The following is a 24,513-nucleotide window of genomic DNA, read 5'->3' as shown; positions in this document are numbered from 1 at the left end:
GAACTCAGGGCCTGGGCTCTGTCCCTGAGCCGCTGTGTGCTCAAGGTTAGCACTCTATCACTTGAGCGCCACTTCCAGCTTTTCCTGAGTATTTTATTAGTGATAAGAGTTTCACAGACTTTCCTGCCCTGGCTAGTTTGAACCTGGATCCTCAGATCTCAGCCTCCTAAGTAGCTAGGATTATAAGTGTGAGCCACCAGTGCCTGGCCACCATTGATTTTCATTATCAGTAACTAATTAATAATTTTGGGTTCTTAGTACTGCTTAGTATTTAATCTTCCTAATAGTAAGTAATTAAAAACACTTAAAATCTTTATCTTTTACTGATGAGAGTCCAGTTCTTTACAGGTCAAGATGGCTGTTAGCCTGATTTTAGAATAGATACTTTGTAGCTCTTCTTTCTAGGTTTTTTTTTTTTAAAGACTCTATGAATCTGTAAATAAAATACCTTAGCTAATTTCTCAACAAACAACTATCCACTATCATTGTTATTGCCATATAGAATTTCAGTGAAAGATTATGAGATCTACTAGAAATCGGTGCTGGGGTTGTTTATGACTTGGGGGTACAATGAATAATTCTGCCAAACACATTCTGGGGAGATAGACATGAGAGATTTGTTTTTTAAAGTGTATACTTAGGGGTAACACTCTGCATAATCAGGTCACTATGACTTTTCATGAAATCTTACAGCCTGGGGAAGGCAAATGCGTAGCTGATTACGTGTTAGTTGGATGTTGAAGCTAGTTGGTTTGCACGTCTTCACGGGGAGCTGAGCACAGAAGTTTTAAGTTGCTGGGGACAGGAGTAGGGACGCAGTACACGTTATGCTGGCCAGGACGGGGTCGAGGTGTAGGTGAAGGGTAGGAGGGCCCCTGAGGGAAATGGCTGAGTGGATTTGGTGAAGTTGTGGTTCAGAGCCACAGCCTCCGGCATTTCTGGCATTCTTTGCGCTCCTGTCCCCATGTGAACCCGTGGCAATGGTTCTTTGCACGGTGGCAGGTTTGGCCACTTTGGGGACAGTTGCTGATCCTTGGCCACTGGCTGTACCAAAGGACACAGCTCTTTTAAGACCCAGATTTCCTTTGCTTCTTTCTGAAAAACAAAAGCAAGGTTGTCAACCCTGCCAAAAGAGGAGGAAGAACCCTGTCAGAAGTGGAGGTGATCTTGCTTAGCTAAATGAAAGACTTCCTGTCTACTGAAACAACAGTGGCTGTCTGAGGCATGGTGTGGAGTAGCGGCCTGGGGGGATTTGGGGTTCTCGGCACCTCGTTGCCCTGTGTGCTGTGTGGGTCAGGGAGGTCAGGCATGGGAGGCCCCAAGCCTGGAGTCTGAGTGCCCCATCACGTGACGGCCCTGCGTGGGGCACCCCGCCAGGACAGCAGCGCGGTGTCCAAAGCAAGGTGGGAGGGGGTGCAGCTGGTCGCGCTCTCGTTCTTGACTGGCTGTGGCTGGTGAAAACTTGAGCGCTGGATGTAGCTTTGGTGGCCCTGCAATGGCCCTGTAAGAAGGTGGGCAGTTTAACAAAGCAGCCAGACACCGTGTTAAGATCCACTAGGAAAATAAAGGAAGGGCTGAGGAATTACTGACATGATTTTATTTGGGTCCTGTCAGATTGGATCGTTTTCAATCCAGCAGGCACCTTTCCTAGGTTGACGGAAGTAGTATTTGTGACAAGCCCTAGTTGAGGATGCTTTTTAACATGCAACACGAAACCTTGAGTTTGCTTGCTGTTCAGACCCTTTGTAGATGTGGGGATTTGTGCTCTATAGTTTGCACAGATGCACAGCAAACTTAGTGCGGGTCTAAGTACCTTCTTGGCTTGATTTCTTGTGTTATCTCTGAATGGCCCCTGGCTCTATGGTATTGAGGCTGGGTTTTGTTCTTTTGCTATTATACCTTCCCTGGAAAATAATGTGAGCCTTTCATGCTTGAGTAAACACATGGGAATATATTATGAAACTGTCAAGACTGAACAATTGCACCAGCTCACATATTCACTTAGGTGACTCCTGTGAGTGCTTCAGTACAACTAGCAGAAAGAAATGTCAGTCCCTTTCCTCGAGAAATGAAATCTCAACTATGTGGTTAAAGAAATCCAAAGGTTGGGTGTGGTAGCTCACACCTGCGGCTCCAGCTCGCAGGAGACTGAGGTGGGAGGCTGGTGAATTTGAAGCCGCTTGGCCGCAGACCTAATTTCAGAACTAGAGGAAAAAGGAATCCTTTCATTGAACACTTTATTTTTAGGGTCACAGGCAGCTAACTGTAGCAATCACTTGTCAAGGTTCAGAGTTGATTTTATATTATCTTTAAATTGTTGGTATCTGAACACATGAAGCTGTTGTCCGGGCATTATTCTTGTACCTAATGTGAGCGTCCCCCTACACACTGTTTTTCCTTCCTGTCAGTCAAATGCACACGTGGGTATTTTTACACACTGTACTTGAAACCTCTTCTTTCTCAATTATATTTGTTTTGTAAATCCTTTTCAAGTTCGGTGGTCTTTAGAATAGTTTTGTTTGTATAGCATTGAATCCTTTAACAGCTAGCCAATGAGTTTCCTTATTTGAGATGATTTTTGTTTGTTTGGCAGCGCCTTGGGGTCTGGCTGGTTGTAGGGGAGAGGGTGTAGACCCGCTGACCACTGACCAAATGCCCTACTCTTCTGCTCCTTGCCCTTGGCTGTGTTTGGAGGTATTTCTCAAAAGGGAAGCTTCTAGTTTCTTGCCTGGCTGTGTACATAGAGAAGCGAATGAAAGGATGCAACCTTTTCATGTGGATTGTCCTCAGCTCTCCTGCCTGAGAGGTGTCCGTCCCTTCTCCCGTCCCTCCTCCCGTTTAGTGTGGATTGTCGTCAGCTCTCCTGCCTGAGAGGTGTCCCGTCTTTCCTCCCGTTTAGTGTGGATTGTCCTCAGCTCTCCCGCCTGAGGTGTCCGTTCCGCCTCCCGTTCCTCCTCCCGCCCCTCCTCCTGTTGGCTGCTTCTGTCTGGTAGCAGCCTTCCTCTTGCCCTGCTTCTCTGACTGGTTTCCATTTCATCACCAGTTTGCTAGCTTCAACAGTTTTGTTGCACATCTACTTTGCCTCGTTCCTATTCATTTTTAATGTCGTTGTGGGCTTATTTATGTTTAGGTTTATGTTCATTTCTACCTAAATTCCCTTAATGCCATTTTCAGTTTTAAAACTATAGGAAATCGCACATGCTGAGTCTGCTATGCTGGGTGGAAGTATCTTAAAACTCTGATTTAAAAAACAAACACATTTGCCTTGGCTTGACTATTATTGACACTAAGGTATATATTAGTTTTTTTTTTAAAGTTTTTTATTTTGAATAATTATAGGTCGATAGGAAGTTGCAAAAATAGTGCCGAGAAGTCCTTTGTGCCCAGTTTATGTCTAGATAACACAGACATGTGACTGCGGCACACCAGCCCAGCCTGGAAGTTTGTATTGCTACCATCTTCATGGATTCCAGGTGGTCTATTTCTACTTCAACTGAAAAGTTTATTCTGGAAAAATATTTGAAACTCATGGTAAAAACTCTTTTGTCTTTCAGCAATTTTTCCAGCTTGTCAAATTAAGAAAGCTTGGACTCAGTGACAATGAAATTCAGAGGCTCCCTCCGGAAATTGCTAACTTCATGCAGCTGGTGGAACTTGATGTGTCTCGAAATGGTGAGAAGATGCGCCTGCGTGGTCGCTTGGGGGCGGTAGGAGAAGGTGCACCTGCTTAGTCACTTGGGTCCCAGCCAGTGGATTGTAGCAGGGTCATAACCAGGGCCAGCTACGTTTGACAGGACCGTCTTTGGCGGCTTCAGTCCCTGACTTCTGAAAGGCAATGCTTTGCCATAGGAGGAGAGGAAAGCGTCAGTGTGACACGACTCCAGTTCCGTGGGTTGATGCTTGTGGAACTTGAGATGCAGTGGATTACCAAGAGTTTGTTACAATGCCAGTTCTGGTGGGGTAGGTCCGGAGATCCTGCCTGGCTTAGAAACTCTGACCCGGCTGCTCGGCTGACCACACACCTAGTAGCAGGGCCTTAGGAGTCACACTGGCAAGTCTGACGTTGCCTTGGCTGGAGTAGCTTCCTGTGGCTCTTGAGTTCAAGTTTGTTCTGTACCGTCCAGTCCAGTATGAAAGGGGAATATGAAAAGTGTTCCCTGGCTTGAAAGTAAGATGCTAGAGCTGACCTCAGCTCATTTGCTTTGGTTCCAGGAGCACAATTAGACCTTTCCTGATGTTTCCTTGCTTAGGTGAGGGGAAAAAAGGCCAGGTTTGTGTTTTCCCCCCCAAAATGAAGAGGAGTTCTCACAGGATTATTTCCTGGGTCGTGGAATGCTGTCCAAATCTCCAGAGCCTCTGGCCTCTGCGGCATTGTGCTGATGTTTCAGGCAGGCATTCCTGAATCATGTGTTGTGTGGAGAAGAGCACAGAGGGAGGAGAAGGGTCAGGACCAGGAGGAAGAGGGGGAGAGGGGTGCGGATGGGTTTCCTAGGCTAGGAGGGGCTTTTCTGAGGTAGGGAGAGAGGAGGTCTGCAGCAGTAGTTGAGGTTGGCAGAAAGGTTCCTGCTGGGAGTCCCGGCTTCCCCCGGTGCTGGGTCCGCTCTGGGCTGGCTCTCCATCCTCTGCGCTGGGCTTTGTGAAGGAAAGCTCTGCTTCTTGCATGAAATGAATATGTGCTGAGGAAAGTGACACCGTTTTTATGTCCTAACTTGGAGAGTTGCTATCTGTGTTTATTTATATTTCCGGCAGATAGATGGCCAAAGGAAATATGTCTGTGTGTTTTCTTCCCAATTCCTAGCTGCTCACGGAACATGGCCTCTAGTTGTGTAAGAGAAAGCATCACTCCACAGTAGGATCTTGCTCTCCAAGAATCTAGGGCAGACTTAATGCATCATGAATCCTGCCCAAGGGTTAGTAATTTGAATTTTATAGTCTGTGCTGTAATTTGACTTACATCATAGTACTGTATCATTATCCATTTAGTTTAGTTTTCCCCAAAGTATAAGGCATATCCCACTGGCACTGACAGAGATGACTTTTCATGGTTCTACAAAACTGTAATTTTTAATATTGAATCATAGTGAGAGTTACCCTGTTTCAATTTTATTCTTTGTTTGTGGGTTGCCTTCTGTAAAACTTTATAACACCATGTCACAGTTATGCTACATGTATATTCCAGTTCTGGTGGTGGCGTAGCTTTGTGTTGTTCCTGCTAGTGACTGAAGACAGTTTAAAAGAATGAGCCAAATGAGGAATCGAGAAAGCTCATCCAGTATGGAAAAATCATGGTGGTGGACCCGGACTGCTGGAGTTAAGGCAGGTGTTTAGTCAGACAGAGTTCAGGAGGTGTGGGGTAGTGTGTTGGCAGGCCTCACGGAGGAAGTGAAGGTCATCTCTCTTGTGGGAAAATAGTACTGCAGATGGAGAAACCATGGCAGAGACTGCATATACTGACTAGTTATTTTGCAAACTTGAGTGTACAAGGACTTCAAAGAAAGATAGTTTTGATACAAAAACAAATACTAACTGGACTGCAGGGCACAGAAAGCAGGCCACTACTCATGGGCATCTTCTGCTTTCTCCCTGAGCTTAGGTCTTGATGCAATAAATGGCGAGGGTAGCCATCTTCTGCCCAAGCAGGGGGCGGTGGTCAGTATCTGTGGGCTGTAGCTCTTGGCTTGCTTAACGTAATCTGAGACCAGGCTGACGGCTGCTGAAATGACCTTGTGTTTGCTTCTGCCTGTGCCTACAAGCATGAATCCAGAGTGCCTGGTGCCCTCCTTCGTTCTGCCTGGTCTGCCCTCCCCCATACCCACACAAGTGAAGCCGAGGCTGGCTTTTACCCATGCAGACCTCAGGCTGTCCTCAGGGAGGCCGTTCCCGCCCTGTCAGCTGCCTGACGGGGGCGGGGGTTTCACTGTGTATAGTACATTGCCCGCAGGGGCTGGACGTGGTCATTACTCCAGGAGACTTGAAGTGCTGAAGGAGGCAGTCACTGTACAGTGGGACATCTCGATAGCCCAGAGCTTGCTCTCTGGCCTTGCAAGACCTTCGGCTTTTCAGTTTGGGGGTTCTTCTCTGCCTGAGGTTAATACTGAACAGATGTAATTGCCACTTCTGATTGAGCACCGTCCACTCAGACTGGTCAGTGCTCCCTTAACTTCAGCATTCTTCCTTGCCCTTGAGCTCTGTAATTCTACTCTGCATTGCTTGTGAGTGGAGCTCAAAGATACTGAACTTCTTCAATGTTTTCTTGTTAACCCTCCATCTTACAAATGATGTTTTCTTGGGAGCATTGTTTAAATAATGTGTAGAAACCATTTCAGACCCTACAAAGGGGATACACTTAAGAATTAGATTCCTTTGGGTAAGCATATTTTATGCTTTTTTTTTTTTTTTTTTTTGGCCAGTCCTGGGCCTTGGACTCAGGGCCTGAGCACTGTCCCTGGCTTCTTTTTGCTCAAGGCTAGCACTCTGCCACTTGAGCCACAGCGCCGCTTCTGGCCGTTTTCTGTATATGTGGTGCTGGGGAATCGAACCTAGGGCCTCGTGTATCCGAGGCAGGCACTCTTGCCACTAGGCTATGTCCCCAGCCCTATTTTATGCTTTTTGCTTGTTATCTTTCTTGCCTTTCTTTTGTCCTTTTTGTTCCTGTCTGAAGGGTCTCCTGCACTGCTGGCCTCCTCTGTGTTATGCCAGAACCTAGGTGTGAGAGTGTAAATAAACTGTTGTTGCTCTTTATCCTGTCAAGATGGAAAATATTCCATTACCAGGAAAGTTGTGACTATACTGAATAAATTAGAGGCTTATATAACTTTCTCTCTTGTGCTTTTTCCTATTTTTTTTTTTTAAATCAGCATGTCTGTAGCAGAAAGATCTGAGTTTGAAAGCAACACCTCTGGATGTATTTTTTAGGTCAACAAGCTCTCCATTTAGTCATAGGATCTCAAAATGTTTTGTCTATTTTAAGTAGGGCCTTATCTTCCTTCCGCCCCCTTCTTTGACTCATTCATTCACCCAGTCTTTACGTGGTAGGTTCTTTTTTAGATCTTGGTTTTTCCAAAACAATGGTAGACTTAGATTCAACAGGCTATGTCACAGAAGTAAAAGTAATTGCATAAAATTAAATTAAAAAGGAATTGCATAAAATTGAACTCTGGTGTGTGGATGACACTTTGAGCAATAGCTGTGTATACTGGGGTGATTCAGGGCCTGGGGGGCTGGGAGCTGTGTGGCCCACAGCCGGAATTGGTAGTTCATCCCAGGTTTCTTGTGCTTTCAAATCACAATTCTGTTTCCCTAGAATAGAAATGCTTTAAATCATTTATGTAGAATTAGTCACCACTAACATTTCTGTTGTTTATTTTTTTTTTCCTTTTAGTTAGCTGCTTCACAAAATTGATGCCTTCTTCCATATAGCTGTTGGGGTCTTTCTCCCTATAGCTAGTTCTTTCCTGCCTTCATTTACTTAACATAGACAGGAAGCACTTGCTTTCCCCTCTTTGTACTTAGTGTGTTTTAAAGAAGCAGATTTGGACAGTAATTCCCGCCTTCCGATCTTTCTGGGGAAAAGACCAGGTAGGTGCTTGTCACCAACGGGAAGCTGTAGGTTCTAGAGGTAAGGTGGATGTAGACTAGACAGCCCACAAAATGCAGAATTTTCAGAAGCATGTGGTACACGCCAGCCAGCAGGCTGAAAAAGATCTAGAATGCTCTACCTAGTTTAGGATTCTTGTGTGGAAGTAAGTCAGGGAGGCACATTTACTCCCCAGGGCCATGTAGTTACAGCTGTATGCGGGGAAGGAATGTGGGCGGAAACAGCCAGGCTTAACCGTGGAACTTATTCTAAGGTTCTGTGAAGCAATCAGTGCTCTGTTTGCCTGACATATGTTTTATTTGTGCAAGTGCTTAGTGGAAGGGCCAGATAACTGAGAGATGGCCTAAAGTGTTTGACCTGGTTTAACCTTCTTTGGAGTGTGTTGGAAAACCCCTCCAGTGGGAGGCGAGGTCCTTCCATTGAGCAGGGCTGATGAGTGATGGTTAAGATGAACAAATGCATCTGAGAACAAGTGGACAACTCTGGGAGGACTGAGTGCCAGTACCCTAACCCTAGTTCCTCCAACATCAAAGGCCACTCTGAGTCCAGACGGGGTGCCAAGAGCTGAGGAGCCTGAAGCAGGGGGGGGGGGGGGGGCAGCACCGGAGGCTCTGGCTCCTGAGCAGATGCTGTGCTAGCAGCCCACCGTGCCACCCAGGCTGTCCTGGTGCGCACAGAGCTGGGGCCCTCCGAGGCCTGGGATTGCACCCAGGAGGTCCCTGGCTTCCTGACTTCTGGAGCCAGCACACACGGTGCTGCCTGCTTGCAGCCAGCAAGGAAGGACCTGGGCCAGTTTGCAGCAGCTGTAGAAATGGGCTTCAGTACAAGTCCCAGGAATGCTGGGTCCCCTCCCCCCATCTCCCTCTCCTTCCACCGACTGTTGGGGTTCATTCTGCACAGGTGTCCTTAGAGAGAGGAGGGCGCGTCTGCTCCTCTCTACCAGGCTCTTACCCGGGGTGATGCCCGCAGCAGGTGAGCGAGGCTTTCCTAACACCCTGCCCATCACCTGCATCGGTCTGGTCGGCGTGGGCTCGGGGAGCGAGCTCTGCAAGCTTGGCTGTGGCCGGTGAGGCGGCCCGGCGGCAGGTGGTGGGGCGCGTGGGCCTCCGTGTCCTCTCCCTGGTGCTGGTCGTGGGCCCGGCGGCTCCGTGTCGTCTCCCTGGTGCTGGTCGCGGGCCCGGCGGCTCCGTGTCGTCTCCCTGGTGCTGGTCGCGGGCCCGGCGGCTCCGTGTCGTCTCCCTGGTGCTGGTCGCGGGCCCGGCGGCTCTGTGTCGTCTCCCTGGTGCTGGTCGCGGGCCCGGCGGCTCCATGTCGTCTCCCTGGTGCTGGTCGCAGGCTACGGCTGGAATAAGGCCATGGTCATTTTAGGCTGCACAGATCATGCCCCCTCCTTTCAAGACCTGTTTATACTTACGTTTATCACCTCATGTTTCCATTATGTTCGTTTACCTATGGCTACTTTTGGAATTACAGAAGCAATGTTTGGTCATTCTAAAAAGCCAGCAGATGAGGCAGCCAAAGCAAACCTCAACCCCTTGCCCTCCCTACTGCCCGGGCCTCCCCACTTGCCCTCCCCACTGCCCGGGCCTCCCCACTTGCCCTCCCCACTGCCGGGGCCTTCCCACTTGCCCTCCCCACTGCCCGGGCCTCCCCACTTGCCCTTCCCACTGCCGGGGCCTCCCCACTTGCCCTTCCCACTGCCGGGGCCTCCCCACTTGCCCTTCCCACTGCGGGGCCAGCCTCTCTCCCCTTGGCAAAGGTTGCCAGTTCTGCCTGCCCCATCACGTTGGGCCTACATGTATTTGCTTGTTTTGCCTGTGTTGCCTCGGTTGGCCTTGAACTCATGGGGTCTAATCCTTCTGCCTCAGCGACTCAGGTGGCACAGCCAAGCCACATGCCAAGCTCTGTTGTCTTCTTTTTGTAACCTTTCCCTGACTGTCAGAGTGGGAAGAGACTGCCTTTTCCTACCCTGTCTCCTCACCTGACACCTCAGGGCCTCATGGAATGGTAGTTGCTTAAGGAACTGGGTGAGTGAGCGGATGGGGTGCTGGCTCTCTGTGCTCTCTTTCTCTCCCCCCTCCCTTTCTGCCTCCCTCCTCTTCCCTCATTTTTCCTTTGTTCCCATGATTCGCATCCTTTCAATGGTAATTTGAGCCAGAAATTGGGTATGAGGCAGAGACCTTCTTGTTAGTGTGGATTTGTATGAGGGTGCTGGTGGATAAGCCACAGAGATCGCAGCCCCTTCTCCTTCCTGTCACCTTCAGTTCAAATGGGGGAGGAGTGAGGACTGGTTAAGGACATGGAAATGGATCCAGTTTGCCATAGCATAGTATGCTTGAGGTGAAACAGCATATTTGCTTCTGATTCTGGCCTACATTTCCTATGAAGAGAAAGCATAGGTTGTATGAAATTTTCTCCTAATGCTAAGCTAGTAAGAAAGGGGTGTAAAGCCTGGGTCCACTGGCAATGCTGGAAGAAAACACTTGTGTCACTCATGATGGGTACTTGGAAGAGACGATGCCAATTTCCACACAGAAATCCTGAGATGGTTTTTAAGAAGTTTAAGTGCATTATGAGTATCTTACCTTTCTGCCTGTCAGTTGACAACTTATAATTTTTAAGCTCTTAAGCTTTTTATCTACAGCCTTCCTTCAGATAATGCAGATGTGTTTTTGAGTTCTTATTAGAACGCCTTTTAGCTTCTTTTTTCTAAGGGTTATTTTTTTAAATGTCTACTTATATAACACAGGGCTTTGAAAACATCGATTTTATTTAAAAATGAGGAGGAGGCATTATGAATGGGGCACAGAAGGATCTCTGTTCCCCTTTTCTCTCCCCGACTAAGCAGCAAGACAACTCTCGCTTCCTTGTTCTCGTGTCTCCTATTCAAGGCTGGGAACTAAGCCTTCATCACAGCCTTAAACATTGGATGTGCTTCAGTCTAAGAGTAGCTTTATTTATTATGAAGGTTAAAAAACAACAAAAAATCCAAACCCCCAAATGGTACCCCAATCCCACCTACACTGCCCTTCTAAAGCCCCAGGTGGCGTGGCCCTGGGGAATTCTGTGTGCCAGCTCCTGGAGCCTGTGCGGGGGAAGCCCGGCCCTTGCCCAGTTGTCCCCTCCCTGTCCCGAACAGTGTTCGGGGCTCCTCTGGAGCCTTTCAGGCTCCGGGATGAGTCCACGGGTCTTGCTTTGGGCCGCGCGCTGCAGTTTCGGATCCCTGTGGGATACCTGAAGTTCCTTTAGACCCAGGCGAGGGATGTGCTTTGGAGGAAACAGGTGGGTTGGTGGAGGGACACGTTTGTGTTTAGGCCCACTAACTTGTGGGGCAAGACAAGCTGGGATGTGGAGGTTATTTTGGTGGTCATGGCTGGAAGTAGGTGAAAAGCTTCTTGATTTGGGACATTTTTCTACCCCAACACAAATACCAGCACTTGTACAAGACTTGAACAAAACCATTTCACACAGGGTCCCCCTGCGCCCCGCCTCTGTCCCGCACGGCGTGGGGGCCTGGGAGAGGCAGCTTAGAATTAGAGCTGTGTCTTCAAGGCTGGCCACCTCCTGGGTGAGTCTGGTGTAATGAGATAAATGGATGCGTTTGGAAAACAATTCTCTCTTTAGCATTTTCCTCTGTGCGCTCAGAAGGACAGCTGTGGCAGCAGAAGTAGCTGGGGAACGTGTTTTGTATTTAGTCTTGTTTGACAGTCTGGGATATTTTTAAGCAGGATTGAGTCAGGCAGCCCACAGCAAACATTCAAGCTGTCTTAATCAGCCATCCTGTTTGGCACACAAGGACCTTATTTTATCCTAGTAGTAAATAATTCTAAATGAAGCAATATGCTGTGTGGAATGGGCCCGCATTTGCTGTCTTACTACAGCCTGTCAGCCTCTCTCTCTCTCTCTCTCTCTCTCTCTCTCTCTCTCTCTCTCTCTCTCTCTCTCTCTCTTTGCTTGTTCTGGTCGCTGCTGCTTGTTTAATTCCCTGTAGCTTTTGGTTTCTGTCCCTTTGCCCAGGGCTCCATTCATGGTTTTTAGGTGTCATAACCCCTTGCGTGATAGCCAGGGTGGCCCTTCCCTCTTCTGTGCAGTCATGGGGCTCTCCTTTGCCCATAAGTGTCTCATATCGTGAGCTCATTTCCTTTTCAGTCTTTCCTCCATTGTCATTGTCACCGTCAGGAGAGGTGGCAAGAGAGGCCGTGGTGTGGACTGCTAGCTGCTCTTCAGCTCTGCAGCTCTGTGGGGCAGCTCTCCTCTGACACCAGAACTGGTAGTTCCTTGTGGCCCGGCCCCTTAGAGCAGATCCTGCTCCTGTTCATTCCTCATAGATTTTGCCAAGTCTCTTAGATTCGTAACACCTCCCCCCAAAATCACCTGACTCTTATTCCACTACCCGAAGTTTGGTTGAATCTCGAATCCAGAAGTTTGTAGTGAGCTCACCAGATTTCAGCATGGTTCAGATCATAAGCTTCTGTGCTGCCACTGTCTGCATGGGTTCTGTCACCTCTCACCTGTCACCGTGTCTCTCTGTGTGTCCCTCTACGCTCGTGGCTCAGAGGGCAATGCCGGGGTGAAAGGGAAGGGAACTACCTATTTAACCCAAGTTGCCTTTTCCGACGTTATGCTGTTAGCCAAACAAATGAAGGTGGTGATAGGAATTCTCCTGTCGCCGGCAGCAACCTCTGGGACACATTGGTGCCTGCCGAACTGAGCAGTGTAATGCAAAATCACTAACTCTGTTTTGATAAGAAACATGGTCACTGTCATTTGGTAAAAGACAGAGTTCAGTCCACTCGTCATCTAGGTTAAATAATGATCCTGTTTAATAAATACCTTAGCACATTTCCCCGTTTACCTCATTTGATTTCTTTTCTTTTTTTGGGGGGGGGGGTCCAATCCTGGGCTTGGACTCAGGGCCTGAGCACTGTCCCTGGCTTCTTCCCGCTCAAGGCTAGCACTCTACCACCTGAGCCACAGCGCCCCTTCTGGCCATTTTCCATATATGTGGTGCTGGGGAATCAAACTGAGAGCTTCATGTGTAGGAGGCAAGCACTCTTGCCACTAGGCCATATTCCCAGCCCTCATTTGATTTCTTGTGTGGGGATTTGGCAGCTACTGTTTTACATGGACTCTATCTCCTGCTGTACCCCTGGCTTCTGTTGTGTGCAGCGCCCCACCCTCCCCCCCCCCCCCAGCCACCCCGCTTGCCTCCCAGTAGAGATGACAACCCAGCCCACATCCTTCCTGCCCGCTGCCCCTCGGTCATGGTCCACATGCAGGTGATGCTCCACGCTCTCCACTTCCTTGACGGCTCCTGTACTTTCTTCCCTTCCACCAACTGGATCTCCACTGAAGTCCGTGCCTTGCCCCTTGGTACCAGAAGGGCTCCTCTCCTGCTCTCCTTGCCCCTTGGTACCAGAAGGGCTCCTCTCCTGCGCTCTGGCTCCATCTCCCCATCCCCTGCCCATCCAGCCGCAGCTCCTTGTCGGATGACTGCCTGGGCTTTCCACCCACCGCTCTCTGTACATGGCTCTGGCTGTTGTGGCCCCTGCAGCCGTCTGGAGATGCTCTGCAGGTACTTTGCCATCTTCCTCTGCAGGACTGCTGAGAGCTTTGCTTTTCTACAGCCAGCGGAGGGAACATGGACAGTTTGACGTTTTCAATCTGCTTCAGTATCTGTGAAGAGGTCTGCTACTGTCCACTTCAGTACTTGTTGCAGGGATTAGAGATGGTGCGTATAAGACACAGACCTGCTACTTAACAGGTCCTCAGATGGGGCAGCTGTTCCTACTGGACGTCCAGTAGTCAGGTGGTCTTAGAGCAAAGCGTGTTTGTGTTTTTTGTCTTTCTTCTCAGACATACCTGTTACTTTACCTGACCCACGTCTGTCCCTGTGAGTCTCCCAGCGCCTCTATTTGAATGTAAGGGGACAGGTGTTGGGTGACTAATTTCCATGGAACTTTCTCTGGGCAAAAATAAGTAGTTGGCAGCAATTTCTAATTTTCCTCTAAAGTGTTATGCTAGAAATTAAGGAGTGTTGCTGTGGTTGAAAGGCAGTGATTGTGCACACCTTTATCCTGTGTGTGGCCTCTGGAGCATTCTTGCCGGCCAGCACACACTCCCACAACCCCACGTCTCTCAGCATGAAAGCCAGAGCCCCATTGCTGTCCTAGGTCCTTTCACAGAGGGGTGGGGGTGGCGGGGAGAATGTAGGCTCTGTCTTTGTGCTGTGCTTTGCCTTGTCCATAGCATTTAACGATGTAAGTGAAGGTGCTTGGTGCAGATGCCAACACGAGAAGCCAGGGCAGCTTTCAAGCACTAGAAACACACAGGTAACTAAACCCGAATGATTTCAAAGTTCTGGGTCTTGCATGAGGTCGTCTGGAGGTAAGTTTTGTAGAGGTGAGAGAGGGAGATGAAGTTTGGGTGTGCAGTCAGTGGTTCTCTAGCAGCGCACATGGCAGTGCCATGCTCTGCATGGAGACACCGGGAGCCGGGCCCGGAGGGATGGCCGCTCCCTGCGGGTCCCTGAGGCTCCGTCACCCTTAACAACGAGCGAGGAAATCAGGTAGTGTTGATGAAAGAAGCTGTGGCTGGGGTTGAACCTTAGGCCTGCACGTGTTAGTGAGTTTCCAAAAACCCACTCTGGACTCAACTGTAGAAAAGACGGTATCTCTCCATCTGTCCGTCTGTCCATCAATACCTCATGTCAGACTGTGCAAATAAGAGAATTGTGTGAGAAAAATGTTACCACACATTTAAGTATTTGGGGTTTTTAAACTCAAAGTGCTCAAGTAGCATCTGATTGCTTTGTGGCTGCTGAGGCAAAGAACCCCCCCCCCCCCCGCCCTTTTAGGAGCGCTGAGTATACTTGGGCTCAGATTGTGTTCTCCAAATGAATAAAAGAGACGGAGAGAACCATCGTTATTTTAGACTCCTCTATGCTAATATATCCAAAATATAGTGTGTTTGAAATTAAATGCTGTGAAGTAACCTTTTAAGACCCTCACAGCTATAATCTTTGACTTCGTACTAAGAGAAAGAGGAATTCAAACTAACAGTTGTAACTAGTTTAAAATCACAAATATTTCGTGGCCAGTAAACATACAGAAAACACATTCTTTATTATTAGTAATAACAAGAACAGAAAAAAAAGGTAGCTGAAGTATTTTAGCAACAGACTGACACCTTTAAGAATGAAAACAAAGAAAAGAGGAGGAGAGATATTGACTTTGGCCCTTTGTTTGGGCTGGTGGAGGTAAAAGGTGCAGCCTGCCTTCCTCTAAAGCAATTAAATTCACCTGACTTACCAAAATGCTCCAGAGATGCTAAGGCTTTCCATTGCAATAGTAATTTCACTTCTGGGAACTTAGTCCAAGAAATGGGTATAAATATAACATCAAGAACTTGGAATCAACTGAAGTGTTCAGCAACAGAGGATTGGATAAATCGAGTTTGAAAATACATGCAATGTACTCTTTCGCCAGTAAGAATGAGAAACTATTTGGAAAAACTGATAGGTTAAAAAGTTTGTAGAATAAATATATATTGAAAATGTCACAAATCCAGTATTCTGAATATGGCCTAGTGGCAAGAGTGCTCACCTCGTATACATGAAGCCCTAGGTTTGATTCCCCAGCACCACATATATAGAAAATGGCCAGAAGTGGTGCTGTGGCTCCAGTGGCCGAGTGCTAACCTTGAGCAAAAAAGAAGCCAGGGACAGTGCTCAGGCCCTGAGTTCAAGGCCCAGGACTGGCAAAACAAAACAAAACAAAAAACCTCTAGTATTCTGAAACACTTACACACAATGTGGGTATTGAAAATACTCCCGAGTAATACATTATCTCTGGGTAATCCTGGTTGTTTCTATTTGCTCCTTTAGGATTTTCACACTTTCCAAATTCTTATGTTTACAGTCAGAAGAAAACTCATAGTTTAGCAATATTCTTCTTTAGAATGCTTGTACCAATCCAGCCATAAGAAAGGATAAGGAAAAAAGAAAATAAAGCATAGAGAGAGTTCAGTGGAAATAAGATCTAAGTATGTTCAGTGACATTTCAGATGGTGGTGGATGTGCCTTGTGATGTTTATCTTGAATGTTCCTCTGCAAAGATGTGTCTTCCTCTAGGAAGGCAAGAACAAGTGTTCTCATCGTTGGTGGCGTGTGGGATTGGAAGTAGTACGCCTGGATATTCTCCTGTGACTGTGGTCTGTCGTAAATAATAAAGATGCTAACAGGGGTATGTTTCCTTTACTCTTTCAGATATTCCTGAAATTCCCGAGAGCATCTCATTCTGTAAAGCACTGCAGATAGCCGACTTCAGCGGAAACCCACTGACCAGGTGATGTTGCTACTTCAGTCCTGTTTCTAGTTCTAAGGGTTTCTTTTTCCAGAGGCAAGCCATGGATACAGCCATTTTTCCCATATCAGAGGCACCTAGATGGTCTTCTGGCTTTATCAAGAAGAACTGGCTTTCCCAGATATGTATTAATAAATAATGGATAATGAGAGGCACACTATTCTATTGATGGAAACTCTGAAAAGAGGTAGTAGGGATGGGAGGACCAGTCTGAATATTTGGGGTTGTTTATAAATCCCCATTGGATCCTTCTTGTCTTAAGGGACAGAACTGAGTTCTAAACTCACAGAAAGCTTACAGCATAATTATCCAAAGAGAACTCTTATTAGACTTGTAATCTCAACTTCCTTCTAACTCTCTTGAAGAAAGCAAAAACTGGCAGCACTATTGTTTCCTTACTTTTGCAATAGCTGTGGGGATTTTGCTTCTGGGGTTGTCTAGCTCGCTGCCTGGCCTGGCTGACAGCTCTGAGGGTCCTCGCAGGGCTCCTGGGGTTGCCTAGCCCTCTGCCTGGCCTGCTGACAGCTCTGAGGGTCCTCGCAGGGCTCCTGGGGTTGCCTAGCCCTCTGCCTGGCCTGGCTGACAGCTCTGAGGGTCCTCGCAGGGCTCCTGGGGTTGCCTAGCACGCTGCCTGGCCTGGCTGACAGCTCCGAGGTCCTCTGCAGGGCTCCGGGCTTAGTTCGGCGGAGTCTTGTGAAGTTCTGTGTTGTCGGGATGAGTGCACGATACCCAGGTGCAAATGCAGGGACAGCCCCTGGGAGCCGTGGCCTTTCGGGGCCAGCAGGTTCATTTCTAGGGTTTCTTGGGACTCCCTAAGTACAACTGCCGAAGCCAGAAGTCTCTCCTCTGTTGGGTGCACTAGATTTGTGGGTCTAAACTACATCTCATCATAGATGCAAGCGTCTTTTCACCTGCAGCCATGTGCCTGTCTCCCTACAAATACTGGTAGCCATAGGAAACTAAAATTTCTCTGTACATTTTTTTTTTTTTTTTTTTTTGGCCAGTCCTGGGCCTTGGACTCAGGGCCTGAGCACTGTCCCTGGCTTCTTCCCGCTCAAGGCTAGCACTCTGCCACTTGAGCCACAGCGCCGCTTCTGGCCATTTTCTGTATATGTGGTGCTGGGGAATTGAACCTAGGTCCTCGTGTATCCGAGGCAGGCACTCTTGCCACTAGGCTATATCCCCAGCCCTTCTCTGTACATTTTAAATAATCTTATTTTGAAGTTTTACTATTCTTAATGGCTTGGGCACATGTTAAAAGTATCTTTGTGTAGAATGTAGTAAAACCGTACAATTATACCCAATGGGTGACAGCTTGAATTGAAGAAACAAAGTAGCAGTTGGCGGTCAGCTGATCAGTTCTAAGTCATTCTTTGGGAATTAGAAACAATAGAAGAAAAAAATGATTGAGCAGCCGTCTTATGTTTTATGATCCCATGCACTGGTCACGTTTTCTCTTTATTTTCACCAGTCAGTGAAGCACTTTTGTGTTTGGCGCTTCAGCTACAGAATAGTTGGGGCTTTTCCTTCCCAGGGCTTTGTAATGCTTCTCCTGTATTCTGAGAACTTCTGTATTTACCCCTTTGATGATTAATTCTGCATCACCCTCTCCATGATGTGTATCATGCTCTGTTTTTCTATTAACTAGATGAAATCTTTGTGCTTTTTTTTCCTTGTAAGTATTGGTAATGTAAAAAAGACTAGGCGATTATGTCATCACAGGATGTAATTTTAGGATATTATTTCAACAAGCATCTTAGAATTGTTTTTGTGCTCTGTATACACTACTACTTCAGTTAACAAGCTCTTTTGTTCTAGGTTGCCAGAAAGCTTTCCTGAGTTACAGAATTTAACTTGTCTTTCTGTAAATGACATCTCCCTGCAGTCTCTGCCTGAAAATATTGGCAAGTAAGTTTTTTTTTTCCAAATATGTCCAGTACATGCGTTCCATGTGGGACTTTCCTTTCATGTTCTTATCCTCTATGTAGGAGACCATCTGCCCATCCTTCAGTTATCTCCAAGTTGGTTATAAAGTGTGCTTCTACATGGCACTAGTAATAAATGTAATTTGTTTGCAAGCTTTCTTTACATTGATGGATTCTAAAGAAGTAGCAAACTTAAGCAAAGCGGCCTGTTTATTTCCTAGTAGTAAATACTATTGGAGATGTCCACTCGGTCATTTGAATCCACGAGCAGAAGAGCCAGAAGTACCCTGCTGAAAGCTCACAGCAAGTGTCCTAAACATCTGCTCTATGGGATGGTAGCCCCTGAGAACAGGGGTGACCACGGTGTTTGGAGAGTACAGACGAGCTGGGAAGGGGCTGGGCGGGCTGGGTGGAGCAGGTTGGTGAATTTCCGCATTGCCGCCTGGCCTGCAGGGCTAGGGGGATGTAACCATGGTGAGGAACATAATGGTGAGAGGGAAACACACCGCCGTTGAGCACTGCCCCCAGCAGGCCGTCCTCTCACTGTTCTCTGGGATGCAGAGTGGGCCAGGTCAAGCAAGGCTCATGCACAAGCACTGAAATCTGCACCCAGCCCTGCTAGCTTCATCTGGTATAGTGCTCCGGGCATCCTAGTGGTTTCTCTGCTGTTGTATGTGTCTTGCAGAAATCTGCTCTTTGAGCATCACCTTGAGTGGCTGAGCCCAGTCATCTGACATGGCTGTTCTGAAAGGTCCACAGGAGTTGTTTTTTTTTAGTTGTTTGGTTTTAGTTACATAATGTAAAGTCGCTGACCCACACTTGTGGGAAATACCATTTGGCAAGAAGTTTTTTGTTTCGCAGACCTGGTCTCTACTGTCCCCCTCCCCCCACCTTAACAGTCATATATCAGGGAGATCATGCCCCTTTGTTTTCTGTGTTCTAGGCTTGTCTTGCTCAACATTATTTGTTCAAGTTCTGACCATTTCCCTGCGAATATCAATATTTTATCATTTCTAATCGCTGTGTAGTATTCCATTGTGTATAGGTACCACATTTTTTGGATCCATTCATCTGTAGAGGGGCATCTGGGTTGTTTCCATAATTTGGTTATTGTGAATTGTGCCGTGATAAACATGGAAGTACAAATGTCTTTTTGATATCTTGGGGTTTGCTGTTTAGGATAGATGCCTAGGAGTAGTATGGCTGGGTCATAGGGTGGGTCTATATTGAGCTTTTTGAGAAACCTCCATACTGTTCTCCAAAGTGGTTGTACTAATTTGCACTCCCACCAACAATGGAGGAGGGTTTCTCTTTCCCCACAGCCCCTCCAGCATTTGTTGTTGTCTGAGTTCAGAGTATAGGCCATTCTAACTGGAGTGAGGTGGTATCTCAGGGTTGTTTTTATTTGCATTTCCTTTACTGCCAGGGATGTTGAGCATTTCCTCCTATGTTTCTTTGCCATTTTTATCTCTTCTCCTGTGAAGTCTCTCTTTAGCTCCTTTGCCCATTTCCTAACTGGTTTACTGGGCTTGGAGGGGCTTAGTTTTTTTAGTTCTCTGTAGATGACAGATATTAGGCCACAGGAATTTTGAACCAACACCTTTCCTGCTCTTTTCCTTCCTGTGACCCGCTTCAGCTGGCAAGCCCATTTTTAAAAAATTAATTTTATTGTCAAGGTGATGTACAGAGGAGTTATAAGTTACATATGGAAGGTAGTGAGTACCTTTCTTGTCCTACTTGTTACCTCCTCCCTCGTTGTTCTCCCCCAGCCCTCCCCCCTCCCCGAAGCCCATGTTTTTATGTGGAGTACACTATGCTTTCACTTTTTGCCAGTATACTTGCCCTGTGAGCTCGCGAGTACGGTCATGGTCTCAGGAGCCCTTCCACAGGGCGGGGCCGCACAGAGCTGGAGGGTTCCAGTTTCCTGGCGCTCTGGGCACGAGGGTGAGGGTGATCAATCTCCAGGGGAGCTGAGGAGCACCTGAGGATGAGGGGGGCCCATGGACCTTCTGGGGATTTCGTCTTTGTCTCTGGGTAACTCTCTCTGTGAAAGTTCTTACTCATTGTTGCTAAAGAAGTGGGTACCATACCCTAGAAGTTAGGCTCGATGTCTGTGTTTCCCGCTTTGTTCCAGTCTCTGCTCAAAGCGTAGTGCTGTTGGAGAGTGAGCCAGCACCGTGCCAGGGCGGCCCAGGGCGCTCGGGGTTATCACTGAGTCGCTAAGGCGACGCTTTGCTGGTGGAAGGAGGACATGTGAACGCTCCTTAGGGTCTCTGGTGAGCCACGTGTGTGGGTCTGGTTCTGTGTCTGTGCCCTTGGGAATGGTGGCCTCAATTTCCACGGACTTGAACTAGTGAGCTGCGTGGCCCTTCGCCCTGCCCCATCCTGGCTGTCCTGGATGGTGGCCCAAGAGGAGACTTCCTTTCACACGCTGCTGTCACGTGGGCTGCTGAGTTCCGGAGACCTGGAATTACCAGAACCGACTTATTGTTGGTTTTTTTTTTTTTTTGCGCCAGTCCTGGGGCTTGGACTCAGGGCCTGAGCACTGTCCCTGGCTTCTTTTTGCTCAAGGCTAGCACTCTGCCACTTGAGCCACAGCGCCACTTCTGGCCATTTTTCTGTATATGTGGTGCTGGGGAATCGAACCCAGGGCCTCATGTATACGAGGCAAGCGCTCTAGCCACTAGGCCATATCCCCAGCCCCCTGACTTATTGTTTTAAGAACAAAGAGTTTTTGTTTTTCAGATTTGGGGTGGGTGTCATAGCTCAGTAGTAGCAGAGGGCAGCTCAGCTTGTGTGAGGCTCTGGGTTTAAACCCCCCCCCCCCCCCCAGCAGAGCTACCAGGAGGACATTTGTAAGCAGAGGCTTCTGCAAAGCTGACGTGGTGGTGGTGAGCAGTACTTGCGAGCAGCTCTGTGTTCTCCATCAAGGTTGTTACCCCCAATCTTGTTGTCATGTGTATACTTTTGCAGGGCACTCTTTTGTCCTAATTTCCTTTTCTATTTGTTTTCTTAAAGATTTTGGTCACTATATGGGAAAACAATCCAAATGGATGTAAATCTCTCTAAGTTCCCAGTCACGGTCCCTGAGAGAGAAGCCTAAAAACGTGATGGCCTATATTCTGCCTGTAGGGATAGGCCTCTTGTCCTGCTACGGAGGTCCCAAGAATGAGTGGCAGCACGTTGCGGGGGGGGGGGGGGGTAGAGCTTATGCACTGGTCTTGAGGGGCTGGTCCCCAAGAGGGCAGGGAGGACAGAAACCCTCGGATTTTCCTAGAGGAGGAAGAGACCATTGCATTCACGTTACATAGTAATTTACTGTGTCAGAAATTGAATGAGTGTCTGTTAATAAGGGAGTGGTTGAAAACACGAAGGAATGCACAGTCAATGAAGTACTGTGCAACTGTTCAAAATACTGGGTGTGTGGCTTAAGAGATGAGACGAGAATCTGTTAACTGAGGAGAACAGAGAAACGTGTGTGTGTGTGCGTGCGTGCATGCCTGCCTGTCTGTCTGTGACTGTGTGTCTGTATTTATGTATGTATTGACCAATCTACAAATCAGACTTACCTTCTCAGAGCGAGAGGGGACAGGCTTCAGCGGTTGACCTTGCAGGCTTCCTGGTGAATCTGGAGACCTTGTTCCAGCTCCCTGTCTGCTTTTTACTTTCCATATCCATGAGTCAATTCTTGAAGCAGTTATAAAAATTCTGTTGTCTAAACTGCAAACAGTATCATTTTTAGTAGCAGGACTATTAAAGACTAATGATTCACATCGCACATTTTGTGTCTAATTTGTGACCACATTTTGTGAAGGTTTTAGATGCGTTCTTAGTCTCTGTAATACTTGGCATTGGCTGAAATAAAGGGTGCGTGTATATTGAGTCCAGGGCTCCTTGTCCTTCTTGGCCTGGTGATTAAGAGCTTGGGGCTCGGAAGTCCTCAGAATGAGTTGAAGATCCCTCCCTCACTCTTAGCAGCTTCCTAGTGTCCTGTTGTTAGAGCCTGTAAGAGATGCAAAGATGTTTGGGCTGCGTAGATTTTCTCGATGCAGACAGATACTACCCTGGTGCTATATTCTGGAGGACTGCACAGGAGATCACTTACTTCTGAATCAGTGTCTGACCCCTCGTTGCATCCGTGCGTGGTCACTCCAGCTGTCTTTGGAGCCCTGGCGGGAGGGAGGGGGGCCGCTCTGGGGTTTAGGATTCACCCAGGCAAGCTGCTGCTGAGAACCAAACCCATGGTTTTGCTCTCCAGTCAGTGGTGTTAGAAATCAGCTTTTTAGTTCCCATGCTTCTGGCTTTTTTGTTAAAAAGCGGGAGAGTGGAGGATTACGCTGGATTAGGGAATTGGGGGTAATATCTGCTTCCTACCAGCCCAGAAATAAAGCCCTGCCAGCCTGAATATTTCTGCATGATATTAGCAAGCAGGAGCAGGTTGGTGTGAAGCCCAGGTGCCTAGAGGTAGCAGACGTGTCCCTTGTTCTCGGAGCCCGCAAGCGGCGCCATGCAGACGTAGCAGTGCTTGAGGGCTTCGCAGGCTGTCCCCTGGCCTCTGCCCGTCAGAGCTGATCCACGTACTCAGGGTGTGGAGAAAACACCCGCCGCTCAGCACCCTGCTCCCGTACCGGGCTACACACAAGGGGAAGAGTGTGCGCCAGGAGCAGGCTGCTGGGACGCGTGAGGCTAGGAACAGCAGATGGTGGCTTCCGCGTGTGAAGTCAGTGCACACAGTCACGTGCCCCGTGAACTGCACGTCAGCGGACGTCTGGGAGAGACGCCCACCGCTCTGTAAACAGGCCTGGTCTGCCGTCTCAGCTCCTCCCGGGGGAAGGTGGCGCTGTCTGCGGCAGCCTCCGAGATCCCGAGGCTGGCCTTTGCGCTTGCTCTGGAGAGCCAGTGAGTTATTTCCAAGCCAGATGGGCAAAGTCCTGCAGTGGGGTGCCTTGTGAGCATGATGCGTGCAGTCGGTTCACCGTACTCATACTTGTTAAGACTTGTGGATTTAATGGGGGCAGGGTGGTGACGACAACACGGTTGCCTGGGGAAGTGACGTGGGGTCTGACTGTTGATCGTACGTGGTGGTGGAGGAGGAGGAAGGACGCATCCGGGAATCTCCCTGACGTTCCTCTCTTTCTGTTTCTAGCCTTTATAACCTGGCTTCACTGGAACTGAGAGAGAATCTTCTTACGTATCTTCCTGAGTAAGTCACAGTAAATGAATTTTAAATATTTTTCAAAGGACTATAGCATTATGTTAAAGAAAAAAATCTGTCTTTTGCCACCCACCTTGAGACATGCTGCCATCTGGTAGTAGTCTTACCATCATAAAATCTGGACGAGTCCTAGTTTTGCGTAATAGTCCGGGCAAGGGATTCCATATTGCTCTGCATGTCTAAATCCTCACTGAACATTGTGTTTGTTTTAAATAGCTCTCTTACCCAACTGCGGAGACTAGAAGAACTTGATCTAGGAAATAATGAACTCTATAACTTGGTAAGTCTGTAACCAATGGAGGGGTGGAACTTACCTCTGCCCTTGATCATCACAGGTGATTTGAGGAGAGGTGTATGTGGAGTTGGGTCTCCACAGAACTTGGGGACATTGGCAAGGGCGCTCAGTTCACAGTGGTACAAACTATGACTTGATTGTGGGAGGGTTCATGATGGGAAATGATTGGCATTCTTTCTTTATGTTTTTGCTAGTCCCTGGGCCTGAACTCAGGGCCTGGGCACTGTCCCTGAGATTCTTTTGCTCAAGGCTAGTGTTCTACCACATGAGGCGCAATACCACTTCTGGCTTTTTCTGTGTATGTGGTGCTGAGGAATGGAACCCAGGGCTTCATGCATGCTAGGCAAGCCTCGACCACTAAGCCACATTCCCAGCTTACAATTGGCATTCTTAAGGATAGTTTGATATTAGAAAAGAAACCACAGACACCCACTACAGTCCCTATCTCTTGTTATTATTAATATTAGCATTCCGGACTTGAACGTGGGGCCTCGTGCTTGTTAGGCAGGCTCCCTACCATGGGAGCTATGTCCCCAGCCCTCTTTTTCTTTAGTTTTGTGTTTTGCCCAGCGTTGACCTCAGGCTGCGCTCCTCCTACCCATGTGTCTTGAGCTCTGGGATTGTGCAGTTGTATGCCATCACATCTGGCTTCTTACTGAGGTTGGGTCTCATTTTTTTTTTTTTCTTTTTGCCTCACAGTGATCTTGAGCCATAACCTTCCTGATCTCCATCTCATGAGTAACTAGGATCATCTCAAGTATTAGCTGATGCTTTATAATTCTTTCTTTCTTAATGGAAGTGTCAGACTTGGATCTTTGTTACCATGACATTGTTGCTTTTCGTTTTAGCCGGAATCCATCGGAGCTCTCTTTCATCTGAAGGACCTCTGGCTGGATGGGAACCAGTTGTCAGATTTACCTCAGGTAACCGAGAGCTTCATGGTGTTGCCCACACGCCCTGCACTAACAGTAGTAGCCTGTGCTCTCTGACCCTGCATCAGAGTTTTCAGAGCAGGATCTCAATGGTTGGGATCGTTGATTGAAAAGGCGCATTGAGCTTTTATAATTTTGCGTTTCCATGGAAAAATGGCAAAGCACAGAACACTGTCGTAAAGCTGG

At 47.9% G+C, this 24,513-nt stretch overlaps 1 protein-coding gene across 2 annotated transcripts in view; it reads left to right on the top strand.

The window, feature by feature from the left end:
* Positions 1-24,513, top strand: part of Lrrc1 (leucine rich repeat containing 1) — an 83,383-nt gene that overhangs the window by 34,724 nt on the left and 24,146 nt on the right. For both annotated transcript variants that reach the window (XM_048347604.1, XM_048347605.1), the window contains exons 2-7: positions 3,555-3,672; positions 15,864-15,942; positions 17,779-17,868; positions 23,032-23,088; positions 23,317-23,380; positions 24,244-24,318. In XM_048347604.1, the coding sequence (XP_048203561.1) occupies positions 3,555-3,672; positions 15,864-15,942; positions 17,779-17,868; positions 23,032-23,088; positions 23,317-23,380; positions 24,244-24,318 (483 nt within the window). The remainder of the gene's footprint in view (positions 1-3,554; positions 3,673-15,863; positions 15,943-17,778; positions 17,869-23,031; positions 23,089-23,316; positions 23,381-24,243; positions 24,319-24,513) is intronic.

This window comes from Perognathus longimembris, chromosome 6, assembly GCF_023159225.1.
Source record: "Perognathus longimembris pacificus isolate PPM17 chromosome 6, ASM2315922v1, whole genome shotgun sequence".
Classification (NCBI taxonomy): domain Eukaryota; kingdom Metazoa; phylum Chordata; class Mammalia; order Rodentia; family Heteromyidae; genus Perognathus; species Perognathus longimembris.
The sequence above is the reverse complement of the archived record's forward strand: the minus strand, read 5'-3'. Positions and strand labels throughout refer to the sequence as shown.